We start from the raw sequence: 13,189 nt of genomic DNA, 5'->3' as shown, positions 1-13,189 counted from the left end.
AGCTCAATTCTTATAGATATTAAGATTTTTTAGTAATAAGTACCCACGGACAAAGTTTTTTTTTGTTGGAATATATATGAAGAAAAATCATCCAACAAAGTATTGAAAAATGTTTTAACATTGTTTAATATCTTACTATAATATACCTTCTAAGCTTTAAGTAGAACTGTTAAATTCAAAGAAAGAGTTATATAAAATTAAGTTTGATTTTAGCCGATTATTAGAATAAGCATAACTTTTAACAACCTGCCTTAGACATGTACTATTGTAGAGCAGCTACTATTATTGCTTAAAAACAATAACATGTGATACCAATTATATAAAAAATACACATATATACACATGTATGTAAAAAGTTGTTAAACTTAGTTATCAGTTAAACACCGTATAAGACACTAGAGAAAAATAAAGAAATTCATAAAGGGTAATGAAATACGTACATAATGTATATGATCACATTTATTCTTTATAAAAAAAAAACTTTCTTGACAGATGCAGTATTTCTGTTGATTTAGTAAAAATGATTATTTTGTGTTTTTATTATTCATCACTAATTTGATAATAATTTTTAAAAACTTTTAAGTTTTGAGCATATTTGATGTCAAAAAGTGTTTAGATTTTAATATTATTTGTTATAGATCAGGCTTTCAATCTTTATTTCTAGTAATGGGTGGCCACACAGGGTAAGGTCAGCTATCAATACTTAGGAATGTGAAAATCCTCCTCCCGTATTTTCAATTTCAAAGAAGATGATTAAAGTCTCTCCACAGATTATGACGTCGTACAATAAAATAACCAATGAGAGGCCAGTATAATTTTTACCATTGGTCAATTGCAGTGTATACTGGCCTCTCATTGGCTATTCTATCGTATGACGTCATAATCTGTGAAGGGACTTTAATCATCTTCATTTCAAAATAAGAAAATCCGCAGGTTGGGCACTTTGAGGGAAAGGACCCAAATTTGTATGACCAGTGTTTTCTTTGTTCATACAATTTGTAGTTGTACATTATATAACACGTATAATATTGATTAAAGTTACAAAATGGCGGATATCAGTCCCTGGACTGCAAGATATTTTCTTCTGGTGGTCCTGTTGTTGAACCTGGCAATACCTGCTCTGTCATGTAAAAATGATGGTGAGCGTAGGAGAAGGGAGCGAGCAGAGAGAGAAAGAAAGGAATAAATACTAAAATTTTCTTTACACAACTCCTTATTCTTACCCTACTAAACAGGGATCTTAAGGGATAAGACAATGGACATATTTTATATACAACCCCAACAAATTTACTCCTTCTGTCGATGAAAATTTAGGGTTGAAAAGTTTGGACACAAATTGTTAAAAGCCAACCATTACAAATTAAGAAAAGGTACCCATAGTTTTTTAAGTGAGCATATCAAACTAACACGGTAATGAACTTTTGGTTCCATTGTAATTTAAATCTATTGTCCCCTCCCTCCCGGATATCAAGGCTTTTTCCAATGCCTGTATAATAAATGTAATCCAATCCACTTAAAAACAATTTAGGAAAAAATCTATAACAAAACAACAAGAAAAAGATGAAGCTTTACAAAGAGTCTCAAAAATCAGCCATTTGACGTCATAAAAATGAGGGATGAGAGGAGAATCGGGAAAAAAAATCTCCCCAAAAAGAGATAAATAATCCCTCATTTTAATGACGTCACATGGCTGGCTTGTTTAGACACTTTGTAAAGCTTCAAAAAGATGATTGTGTTACTATAAAGAAATAATCCTAGAACAAATAAGAAATAACACATACCTTTAATGATAATCAATAATTTACTGAGTAATTTTATTTTGGAAATTAAAGTATTATTTTTAAAGTGGCGTGAGAAAATGCTAGATCAATATAACGTATACAACAGTCAAATAGACAGATTTGAAAGGTTTATAAAAGAATACCGCACTGAAAGAAACGAGCTGAACGAAAAGATTCGGGTTGAAACAAGTAGAAATTCTAAACTTGAGAAAACTCTGGATTCTATTCCTTGTATTTGTGTTAATTGGGATGAAAATGATATTATCTCCAAATACGGTCAAAATTACACAGAAAACAGGTTAGGCTTTTAAAATTTTTCAGCTATTCTTTAAACATTGGTACAACTTTTAAAGTGTAGCATTTCTTTAATCATTACCAAAATATCCTAACATCCATTTTCTCTATTATAATATATAGATATTTTGATCTTTTGATTTTTAGTGTAATTTTAGATGTCCTTTTATTGTTGTTTTTTAATGAAGATTCATGGTTCCATTGGAATTCAGCCCACACGGGATTCAACCCACGGAATTCAGACCAGCGGGATTCAACCCAACAGAATTCAGCCCACACGGGACTCAACCCACACGGGACTCAACCCACAGAATTCAGCCCACACGGGATTCAACCCACGGAATTCAGCCCACACGGGATTCAACCCATGGAATTCAGTCCACACGGGATTCAACCCACGGAATTCAGCCCACACGGGATTCAACCCACGGAATTCAGCCCACACGGTATTCAACCCTCATGGGATTCAGCCCACACGGGATTCAACCCACGGAATTCAGTCCACAAGGGATTCAACCCACGGAATTCAACCCATACGGGATTCAACCCACGGAATTCAGCCCACACGGGATTCAACCCACGGAATTCAACCCATGGAATTCAGTCCATACAGGATTCAACTAACAGAATTTAGGCTTTAAGTTTATAAAAAAAAAAAAATTTTAAATTCTGAAACTTGATTTTGTTTATATGAAATATTTTGAATAACTTTCATTTTACAAAAAAAATTGAAAAATAAATATTTAATGTATTTTACATTTATATGTTGTTCATGTGTTATATGAAATTCTATGTACTTTATTTTCTCAAACTACTGAACTATGGAAACTTCTACAACTGAAAGAGGAGGGAATGTAATCCTTGTTAATGGCCATCACTATATTGAAAGAAAGGATAGAAGAGGCAGAGATGGGTCCAGAACATGGAGATGCAGAGAGTTTGTTAAATTCAAATGTCCTGCAACTGTTAAAACCCTCAATGGGCAGGTTATGGAGGGAAAAGGAAATGATAGACACTCCCACTCAGGTGATCCTTTAATTCCAATGATCAGGAAAATTCAATCTGATGTGCGCACCAAGGCAGCAACAAGCATGGACACAACACGGTCCATTGTTTCTTCTGCCTTGGAAGATGTGCCCATGGATGTTCTACTGAGGCTTCCTAAGAGATCAACCTTGGATGACAATGTCCGTGGTAAAAGGAGAGCCTCAAATCCAGTGGAACCAAACCCTCACACAAGGGTATTTGATATTCCTGAGGAATTTCAGGATATAGTATTATTTGATTCTGGTTCAGAGGATCCTAAGCGATTTCTCATTTTGGGAAAACTGGAATTATTGGATGTACTTGAAGGAGCAGACTTATGGCTTGGTGATGGCACTTTTGATGTTAGCCCAGATATGTTTTATCAGCTATATACTATTCACTGTAAAATCGGTGTAAATTATCCTCCTTGTGTGTATTTTTTATTACCTGATAAACAACAAGTTACATATGTTAGAGCATTTGAAGAACTTAAAAATCTCATCTTCCAGGCCAGTCCAATCACTATACTAGTAGATTTTGAGGTTGCTCCATCAAATGCATTTAGATCAGTGTTTGAAGGGTGCAGAATTAAAGGCTGTCTATTCCATCAGGGTCAAAATCTCAACAAGAAAGTTAATCAACTTGGACTAAAGAGGAGCTATGAATCAAATGTAGAATTTAATATGGCTGTTAAATCTTTGCTTGCACTGTCTTTTGTACCCGAGGAGGAAGTTCTTCAAAGGTTTCAAGATATTTTAGCTAAATTCAGGGACCTCATGGCAAGATTTCCAGAGTTGGAGAGGGTGGATGAACTGTGTTACTACTTTGAACTAACTTATATACGTGGTATGGACATGGGTGAGAATAGAGAGAGGGCTGATGCAAGGTTTCCTCCTGCAATGTGGAATCACTTCAGAGATCCCGAAAATAAGTTGCCAAGAACAACCAATGCAGTAGAGGGATATCATAATGCCCTGAATTCTCTCTTCCTGGCCAAACATCCATCATTGTGGAAGGTGCTATCTGGCCTGAAAAAAGACATGGCACTCCACAGAAAAACATGGGCTGACAGCCAGGTTGTGAACAACCCTGCACCAAGATTGAAATATGTCCTTTTAACAGAGAGACTTGCCACAAAAATCGCCTCTTATAACGAAGAGGCAGACAAAATGGCTTATTTGAGTGCAGTGGCTCATATTTTCAGCTCATAAAACTTTAAAAATTTTTTTTTAGAAAAAATAAAAAAATACAAAAAAATTACAAAATTTTTTTTTAAAAAAATTCAAAAAAATTACAAAAAAATTTTACAAAAAAAAACATAACAAAAAATATCAAAAAAAATTTAAATGGCTAAAAAAACATGAAATATTTTTTTTACCTAAAACAAAAAAAAATAAAAAATTACAACATTTTTTTTAAAAAAAATTATAAAAAATTACATAAAAATTTAACAAAAAAAAACAACAAAAAATTACAAAAAAAATTTAAATGGCTTGCTTAAATACTTGACCTCCTCGTGGTGCAGGCTGGAATAACCAACAAAGTATTACAAAATCTAAGAATTATTTTAAAAATTTTAATATAGGGTTGAATCCCATGTGGACTGAATTTCATGGGTTGAGTCCCGTTTGGGCTGAATACCATGTGGGCTGAATTCCGTGGGTTGAGTCCCGTGTGGGCTGAATTCCGTGGGTTGAGTCCCGTGTGGGCTGAATTCCGTGGGTTGAGTCCCGTATGGGCTGAATACCGTGGGCTGAGTCCCGTATGGGCTGAATCCTGTGGGTTGAGTCCAGTATGGACTGAATTCCGTGGGTTGAGTCCCGTATGGACTGAATACCGTGTGGACTGAATTCCGTGGGTTGAGTCCCGTGTGGGCTGAATTCCGTGGGCTGAGTCCCGTATGGGCTGAATACCGTGGGCTGAATCCCGTGTGGGCTGAATTCCATGGGTTGAATCCCGTGTGGGCTGAATTCCGTGGGTTGAATCCCGTGTGGGCTGAATTCTGTTGGGTTGAATCCCGCTGGTCTGAATTCCGTGGGTTGAATCCCGTGTGGGCTGAATTCCAATGGAACCAAGATTCATAGAACGAATATGCACATTATGATAAGCGTAGCATCTCTATAGTCAAGTCTTTGAATGTACGTACACTTGTATTGTATCCTGTATTTACACTTTTTGACGACTGATTTAAATAATATTTTTGGAATTAAATTCTTTTAATTAATGAGAAGAGGTTTAGTCTTTAAATGTAATATCTTTGTTAAATAAAGCAATGGATATTATCACTTGGATCTACACCAGATTTTCATGTTATGAAATAAAGTTAACTCTGTAGTGAGCTAAAAATAACGATCTCCCCAATCCCCTCCCGTCCTACTGGATAAACGGCCCAACCAATAAATGCGAGGGGATATTGCAACCTAAATAGACAATAATTTTTCTTCTGTCATAATATCCATGTATATTCTTAATTAATAAAGCCTTTCTACTAACTGATGTTTTGATTCTAGCTCTAGTTTGGTTATGAAAAATGATTATTTGTTAGGCAAAAAGCATTGCTGAATGGAAATGGCATAATTGAAGCTATTGTAAACTCTGGTCTGGCTCTTAATGATGCTCTGGACAAATTTAACAAAGCAGAAGTTACACCTGCTATAGTGGATCTTAATAGAATGATTAAGGTAACATTTTTGAAATAGAAGTTACTCTATATATGTTCTAATGCCGGTTTGTATGTAATGCTAGGGTCACTCATTTTTTATAACAAATCTTCAGCTCAAAAATATTTATAAAATAAGGGGAAAAGTTAAGTGGATTGTTCAATCTCTGCACAGTAAATGAAATAAACATGTAATGACTGGGATATGACGAGCAAAATAATGTTACAGGGTTAATTATTCTTTGTAATAAGATGGCTCTAGCATCTGCTTTGTCTCCTATTGGACGTAATTGTCCTTGTTTTTATTTTACAAAGATATTGAGAATTTTTAGCACATACTTTAAATAGAGATTGATTTTAAAATTTTCACAAAAGAAGGTTATTGATTGATGTCAAAAATAGAACTAATAGTACCAAAACTATGAGACTATAAAGATACAAAATAGGTTTCTAACAAAATTCTTTTGTAGGCTATGAACATAGAAGCATCAAATATTCCTGCCTCAAAGCTGAATGAGTATTACAAAAGTCTTGAAGACTTTACCAATATAAGGAGTAAGCTCATATCTGTCAGGGTTGTTCTCAAGGGTCTGGCGCGTGAAACTATCAAACAGGAATAATGCTCAACTTATAAATTTAAAAGAATATAATAATAATACAACCTGATTTTATTTCGTAAGAGTTATTGTTATTAGTCATTTATTCATAATTGTTAATCTGTTTTTCTGACTTCGCTTTTATAAATGTTGTCATCAATACTATTTGTGGATATTTTAGGTTAAACTACAGTTTTAATACAATTTCAAAACTTGCATGTTTAAGGGAATTTCGGCTGGGAAAACAAAAATTCAAATTTAAAGAAGTTTTTATTTGAAAGTTGAGCACTTTAATAAATAGGCTGACAATCTAATTAAAGTAATAAACATATCAAATATCAGTTCACAAAGGCAATGATGTAGTAAGGATTATTTAACTAAAGTGTAAGGTTGCTTGCTTTCAATGAGCTACTTTTAAAAATCTTAAGTTTTGTCTATATTTTTTCTTTATTGAATTTTGATAAACATTTCATTTGTCAAAACATATTTTTTCAGAACTATCATTTATTAAATTCTATGATCTGTGCAAAGCATTTGACTAACTTTTCTTTTTCAAATTGGTGTTGATTGTCTGTTCATTTCATTTGAGGCTACGCTCCTTGATGCCTATAGGGGCATTTGTCGTAGTGGGGTTGAATTTGTCTTACCCATTTCTTATTTATGTAAGATATAGAAAAAATTAACAAATTTTTCTACAGGCGGTTACTCTTTAGGATACATGAAGGCAAAGAAAAAGTTGTATGAAAAGGGTGGTAAATTTTAGTTTCTTTTTCAACTTTTTATTCTCACATATTTGTTTTGATTATACATCCCAACTACATCTTTCACTACAGACAAAAGAGAAACCTACAACAAGCTGCAAAAATGATGGAGAACCTGATCAACAAGAGTGAAAGCATCCTTACCCAGGCCAAAGATTACTATAGAAATGCTCTAGAAAGGATCAGTGAGCTCCATGCAAATTTGCATGTTTTTATCGATAAATTGGAAGCTCACACAGAACGGGAGTTGGCCAGGATTGGTGGGGAGGGAAATTCTTCTGGGAGGAAAAAACGAGATCTGTCAGATGACGTACACAGAGCATATAACAGAGCCAATAGATTATATGAAAGTTTCAAGGAGATAGAGAAAAGTGTTGAGGAGAGGTCAAAAACGTTGGAGACTAAACTACGAAGAAGAAAGGAGTTGACAATTACAATTCAGGTCAGACTATGGAAATTATTTCCAATATTGCTTCGACACCGATCAATATCCGCAGCCAAACTAAAAAATCATGTATAGCATCATATTAAATTCAATTTCCCACGAATATTAAAATATTAATCATAAAATTAACACCAGTTTTGTTAGCGAACCTCGTAAAAGTGTCGAACTATGACGTCAGAAAAAAAATAACAATTAACCAATGAGAAGCCAGTATTAACTGTAATTGACCAATGGTAAAATATATAGCGGTCTCTCATTGGTTAATTCTTAATTTTTTCTGACGTCATAGTCAGACACTTTTACTGGGTTCTTTGTTAGCCTGTGGTACGGTGGTACGACTCTCTCAATCTCCCTCCCTCTCTCTCTCTCTTTCTCTCTCTCCTTCTCTCTCTCTCTCTCTCTCTCTCTCTCTCTCTCTCTCTCTCTCTCTCTCTCTCTCTCTCTCTCTCTCTCTACACCTGTAGAATACATTAAACCACATTTATTTGTCTCTTCCTTTCTTGTTTTCTTTTACTTTTTTTTATCTCTTTCTCTCTTTTTCTTACTCTTCACTTATCAATGTATGTATTTCACTTAAGCAGTGATCGGCAGCAGCGTCTTTTGTTGCGCGGCTGCGTCTGACAGTGGCTGAGGCTGAATGCAAGGGTTTGGCTGCGGCTCAGAGTTGCTGAATTTAAATTTAAGGCTTCGAGTGTCTGACTTGAGTTGTCTAGTAGCTGAGTGTGGCTGAGTCATCGAGTGACTTATTATTTCTTTCAGCCCTGCGGATGTCACTGAGGCTGAGGCTAAATAGAGGGCTGATAAAGCAGCGGGAATCATTTTGAGGCATCTCTAAGCTGTGCGACTGTTTCTGCAGCTGCCACACCCTGCTTTCAGGCTTATAATCTAAAACAGTTTAGCCACAATTGGTTGTAATTGACCTTAATTTACTTAACTCTGCTAAGTCATGCAAAATTTAAACTTATATTTCAGTGGCGGCGAAACTTTCTGTTGCACAATGTGCACAAAGCAGTCGTGTACTTCTACAAACAAGCACAAGTTAAACTCACTGATATAATCAAGGGAAGAAAATCTAGCTTTAAAAAAATAAATTAAAGCAAAATAAACTTACTATTCTGCCTATTTAGTTTGTTGATTAGCAAGGACTTGCAACCGAATGGGCTTAAGGGGATGAATTTTATATGGGGTGGGTAGTCAGGAAGAGTCGACACCCCTTCCCTTCAATATGCACCGTTGTGTAGGTTTAATTGATTTTTTTTAGATAAACATAAACGATACCATTAACTATAAACATGCTTTATCTTTATATAGTCTTTAACCTCTTTAAATTTTAAGTAAGAGTATTAGAACCACCTCCCCCCTTATATATGTACACTTCTATGCAGAAATTAGATTTTTTCTAAACAGGACATGACTCTTATCACTGATTGGAAGTCTAAGCTAGCTGAGCTGAGTGACTACATGGATAAGGAATGGATGTAGAATATACATGGATGATATAACAGGAGAAAAATTGTCGCCAATTTAGGTTGCCATTTCCCTCCGCATTTATTGGTCGGGCCGATATCCAGTAGGTAGGAAGGAAGATGATGGGGTAAATGGGTCGTATGGGGCAGATCGTTTTTTTAGCCCGCTACAGAGTTCACTTTTTTATAGAACATGAAAATCTGGTGTAAGTAATAATACATCCATTGGATAAGGACTTTGTTGACTATGTGGATCTTGACAAAGATTTGATCATCAGCATGGTGGAAGATTTAAAAGCCTCTTGCAGAAACTATATCTACTTTAGGGTTCCTGAGGATTTTAAAGATATTATTCAAGATGCATAGGTCTCGTGGCTTCGAAGATGCCAATAAACTAATAAGTCGCCATGAATGTAGCTATCAATTATAAAAAGAGATTTAAAGCTTTTTTAGTTTATAATACCCATCTACAAACTATTTATAAATACTTTTGTGGGGGTTTGGTTACCTTGTTTACTTTCTTAAAAATCTTTTTTAAGCAAGCTTCGCATAGCTCATAATAGTTTAGACCATTCTATTTTCAGATTTAAGTCTTGTGTTGGTTTTAAGCTATTTTCCCAAACCCCATCTGTCTCATCAAATAAATATCCCGTAGAGGCTAGGGGAGTAGCCGCTAGTTGTAGTTTAATATAAAATATTTCAAATTATTTCAATGCTCAGTTTTTGCTTTAATATGTATACTATGCTCTTCAATTAGATTGTTTAAATTCATCGTGTATCAAAAAGAAATAAAACCTTTTCGCTTTCTTTGGACTCTTGTTTTTTTAAAAGCGAAGCTTTTCTATAATTAGGGTCGGTCCGTCCGTCCGTCCGTACGTCCGTCCGTCACGGATAGCTTTTTTCGTTAATTTAGACATGTTAGAATTGTCCTTTCGATTTTAAATTTTGCATGGTGATTCCTTTAGTAGTTAGGTACGATTTAGAAAGCGTAGCAACTCTATAATCATTACCAAAATGTCCGTACGTCCATTTTAAACATGTTGATTTTTTTACTTTTTTAAATAGCTTTTTTCGTTAATTTAGGCATGTTAGAATTGTCCTATCGATTTCAAATTTTGCATGGTGATTCCTATAATAGTTAGGTACGAGTTAGAAAGCGTAGCAACTCTATAATCATTACCAGAATGTCCGTACGTCCATTTTAAACATGTTGATTTTTTTACATTTTTAACAACAAATTTGTATGTGACCTACTTATCCGATTGGTCTGATTTTTGGTATACTGATTCCTGGGACAACAAAGTACAATATTATAAGCGAAGCAACTCTATAATCAAGTCCTAAAAATGTAAGTATGTCCATAATCATTATCATGTATCAAGCAGTTTTTTAACAAATTTACTTACAATTTTGCTTTGACTCTTATACATTCGCATTCTGATTATTCAGTTCTGACATTAAACAAGCGTTAATGGCCGTTTGTCCTACCGTTTCAGAGCTTCGCTTTTATGGATGTTGTCATCCTTGTTTTAAAACAAAGCTTCTCTATAATTAGAGTCGGTCCGTCTGTCTGTGAAGTTTTGCTCTTTTCATTAATTTAGGCATGTTAGAATTGTCCTACCGATTTCAAACTTTGCATGGTGATTCCTGTAGTATTTAGGTTCGATTTGGAAAGCATAACAACTCTATAATCTTTATCAGAATGTTCGTACGTCCATTCATAATGTGTAGATTTTTAACTTTTTTGACAATGATTTTTCATTTGATGTTATTATCTTATTTATCTAATTTTGGAATTCTGATTTCTAGGACAATTAATTGCAATATTATAAGCAAAGCATCTCTAAGTCCTAAAAATGGAAGTATATCCCTAAACAGTATTCTGTATTTATGCAATTTTGCAACAAATATACTTACAATTTGTTTATACTTAAACATTTATATTCTGCTTTATCAGTTCTGACACTCTACAAGAATTAATGTTCGTTTGTCTTACCGTTTCAGGGCTTTACTTTTATGGATGTTGTCATCCTTGTTTGCTATATATTTTACTTGGTCTAAATATTTTGGTTCTGACAATAAACAAACACAGCACATACATAATATAATTCAATTATAAGTTTAGATTAAACAAGGATGATCATGTCCAAAGTATACATTTTGTTATATAGAATAGTTATTTATCGCATAGTATTATAAACAGCTTTCCGCGGATATTAAAATGAAAAAAAAATAAGATTAAAACTAGATTTACTAACCCCGAGGGTCCGAAGCCCCGAAATAACAAAAATAGTATTAGTTTTATGATTTTTATCTATTTATTCGTGAAAATTGTCTTTAATATGATGCTTTACATGATTTTTCAGTATGGCTGAGAATGGGTTCTTATCCACCGGATATTAATCGGTTTCGAAGCATTACGGGAACTATATTTTGTATCTTAATGTTTTTTTCCCTAAATATTCTACAATCCCCATCGGAGCTTGATCAGGCATATAACAAACTCTGATGCAACTGTAAGCCCAATATCTTACCATCCTGCATGTTCCATGTTATTTTGTTACAAAAAGAGATGCTGTGAGTATTGGTGCAAAAAATATGACGTAACAAAAAAAAATAAGCCAATGAGAGGCCGTTATTGACCAATGGTAAAATTTATAGTGGACTCTCATTGGCAAATTTTTTTTGTTACGTCATATTTTTTGCACCAATACTCACAGCATCCAAAAAGACAACCTTACAAAATTATAGAATAGATTTCATCCCAATAGATAATTTGAATGATGAATTGAAAATACAAGACAAACATTGTAAATTTGGTTATCATTGGAAACTAAACATTAATCAAATAGTTCCATTTAGGGATAAGGGATAGTTCATTTAAAGAAAAACTATTTTACTGAAGACATTGCACAAAATTTTCGCTTGACAAATTTAGCACTATCTTTTGATTATTGAATTCTTCTTTAGTAAACGATAACAGCATGCAATAGTACGATATGCTGACAATTAATCAAATTTGTTTTTATCATTTATAATTGGCTGGCGAAAAACTTGTTATGTAAAGTTGAGGTAAACAGTTTTCCTTTTAGATGAACATTCCTTGTCCCTGGTTTCATTCAAATTTAAACAAATCATTCATAAATAGATAGATATCGATGAACATTTTTACACGGAGCACTATAAAGATTTGCTTTAACATTATTGGATATTTTCAGCTCCTAATGTTTTTTCCAATGTTTTTCAACGTAATCCTTTTTTTTTCCAATGTTAAGTAGTGTAAAAATTACTTCAGCGATCGTAGAAAAGATAAATAGTGCTTTCCTCTGGAGCCCTGAAAGCCATTCCCCCTTATTTTTAAAAGAAATTTAAAACAAGGGGGGGGGGGGAATTTTTCCCCCTATGCTCAACCCCATTTGGAGACCCTAACAATGTTTTGATAACCAGTACATCATATAATATGCCTGACCTAAAGGAATAACAAACAAATGAAAAAGTAAAAATACCCCCCCCCCCCCCCACCTCATTTTCAATTTAATTTCCAGGAGAAGGGGGGGGGGGGGGAGTTGTCAAATTCTAGGAAACCACCATAAATTGTCTCTGATCAACAACTCATATCTACTTTGCATTATATTACCCTTTACTTTAAAATCATGCATCCGGTAAGTTTGTCCATACGTTCAGAGTATAGTATAGCTCTGATTCTTAATTTATAAAATGTATGGACATGTTAGAATTGCCATATCGATTTCAGACCTTATAGAAATAAGAAAGATAGACATTCTGTAATTGATACCAAAAGATTAGAATGTTGAAATAGTTAAAACAGTTTAACTTTATATGCAAACTTTACAAAGAATTAAGATAAATTTGTTGACATACATTTCAAATGAATCTATAGGGGTAAATCTGTAATCCTTTAATTCCATGTTCGAGTCAGAATTAACATAAATACAACATGGAGGTCATAGAGGAGATTTTCTGATTGTATAGATTTTAAAACCGAATAGAAAACACTCTGGATGCAATTTCCTAAAAATAAATATTTTTTGTTTATCAAATACATGAAATTAAATGCATCTACTACCTTACAATTAATTAATTGTAGTTTAAAGTCAATAAATGAGTTTAAAGTCAAAGAATAATCAATGTAAGAATATT

General features: G+C 33.8%; 1 protein-coding gene across 1 annotated transcript; it reads left to right on the top strand.

Moving 5' to 3' along the window:
- Positions 1–365: 365 nt before the first annotated feature.
- LOC145322178 (uncharacterized) lies at positions 366–9,488 on the top strand. The gene is made up of 10 exons (XM_080164013.1): positions 366–424; positions 1,039–1,180; positions 1,847–2,079; positions 5,647–5,782; positions 6,231–6,375; positions 6,659–6,707; positions 7,190–7,559; positions 8,535–8,625; positions 8,971–9,034; positions 9,265–9,488. The coding sequence occupies exons 2-10, from the start codon at positions 1,046–1,048 to the stop codon at positions 9,392–9,394; spliced, it is 1,353 nt and encodes a 450-aa protein (XP_080020139.1). The 5' UTR covers positions 366–424; positions 1,039–1,045; the 3' UTR covers positions 9,395–9,488.
- The last annotated feature ends 3,701 nt before the right edge of the window (positions 9,489–13,189 follow it).

Source organism: Acartia tonsa, chromosome 1, assembly GCF_053477335.1.
Source record: "Acartia tonsa isolate MP-2025a chromosome 1, ASM5347733v1, whole genome shotgun sequence".
Taxonomy (NCBI): Eukaryota; Metazoa; Arthropoda; class Copepoda; order Calanoida; family Acartiidae; genus Acartia; species Acartia tonsa.
Note: the sequence above shows the minus strand (reverse complement) of the source record. Positions and strands in the feature narration are given on the sequence as shown.

What these genes read in the sequence shown, in the direction of transcription:
- LOC145322178 (XM_080164013.1), top strand. Translation starts at nt 1,046, where the DNA reads ATGGCGGATATCAGTCCCTGGACTGCAAGATATTTTCTTCTGGTGGTC. An exon ending in TCAAATATCAGTTCACAAAG is followed by an intron (nt 6,708 to 7,189) that starts GCAATGATGTAG and finishes CTTTCACTACAG; the next exon opens with ACAAAAGAGAAACCTACAAC. An exon ending in AGTTGACAATTACAATTCAG is followed by an intron (nt 7,560 to 8,534) that starts GTCAGACTATGG and finishes CTTATATTTCAG; the next exon opens with TGGCGGCGAAACTTTCTGTT.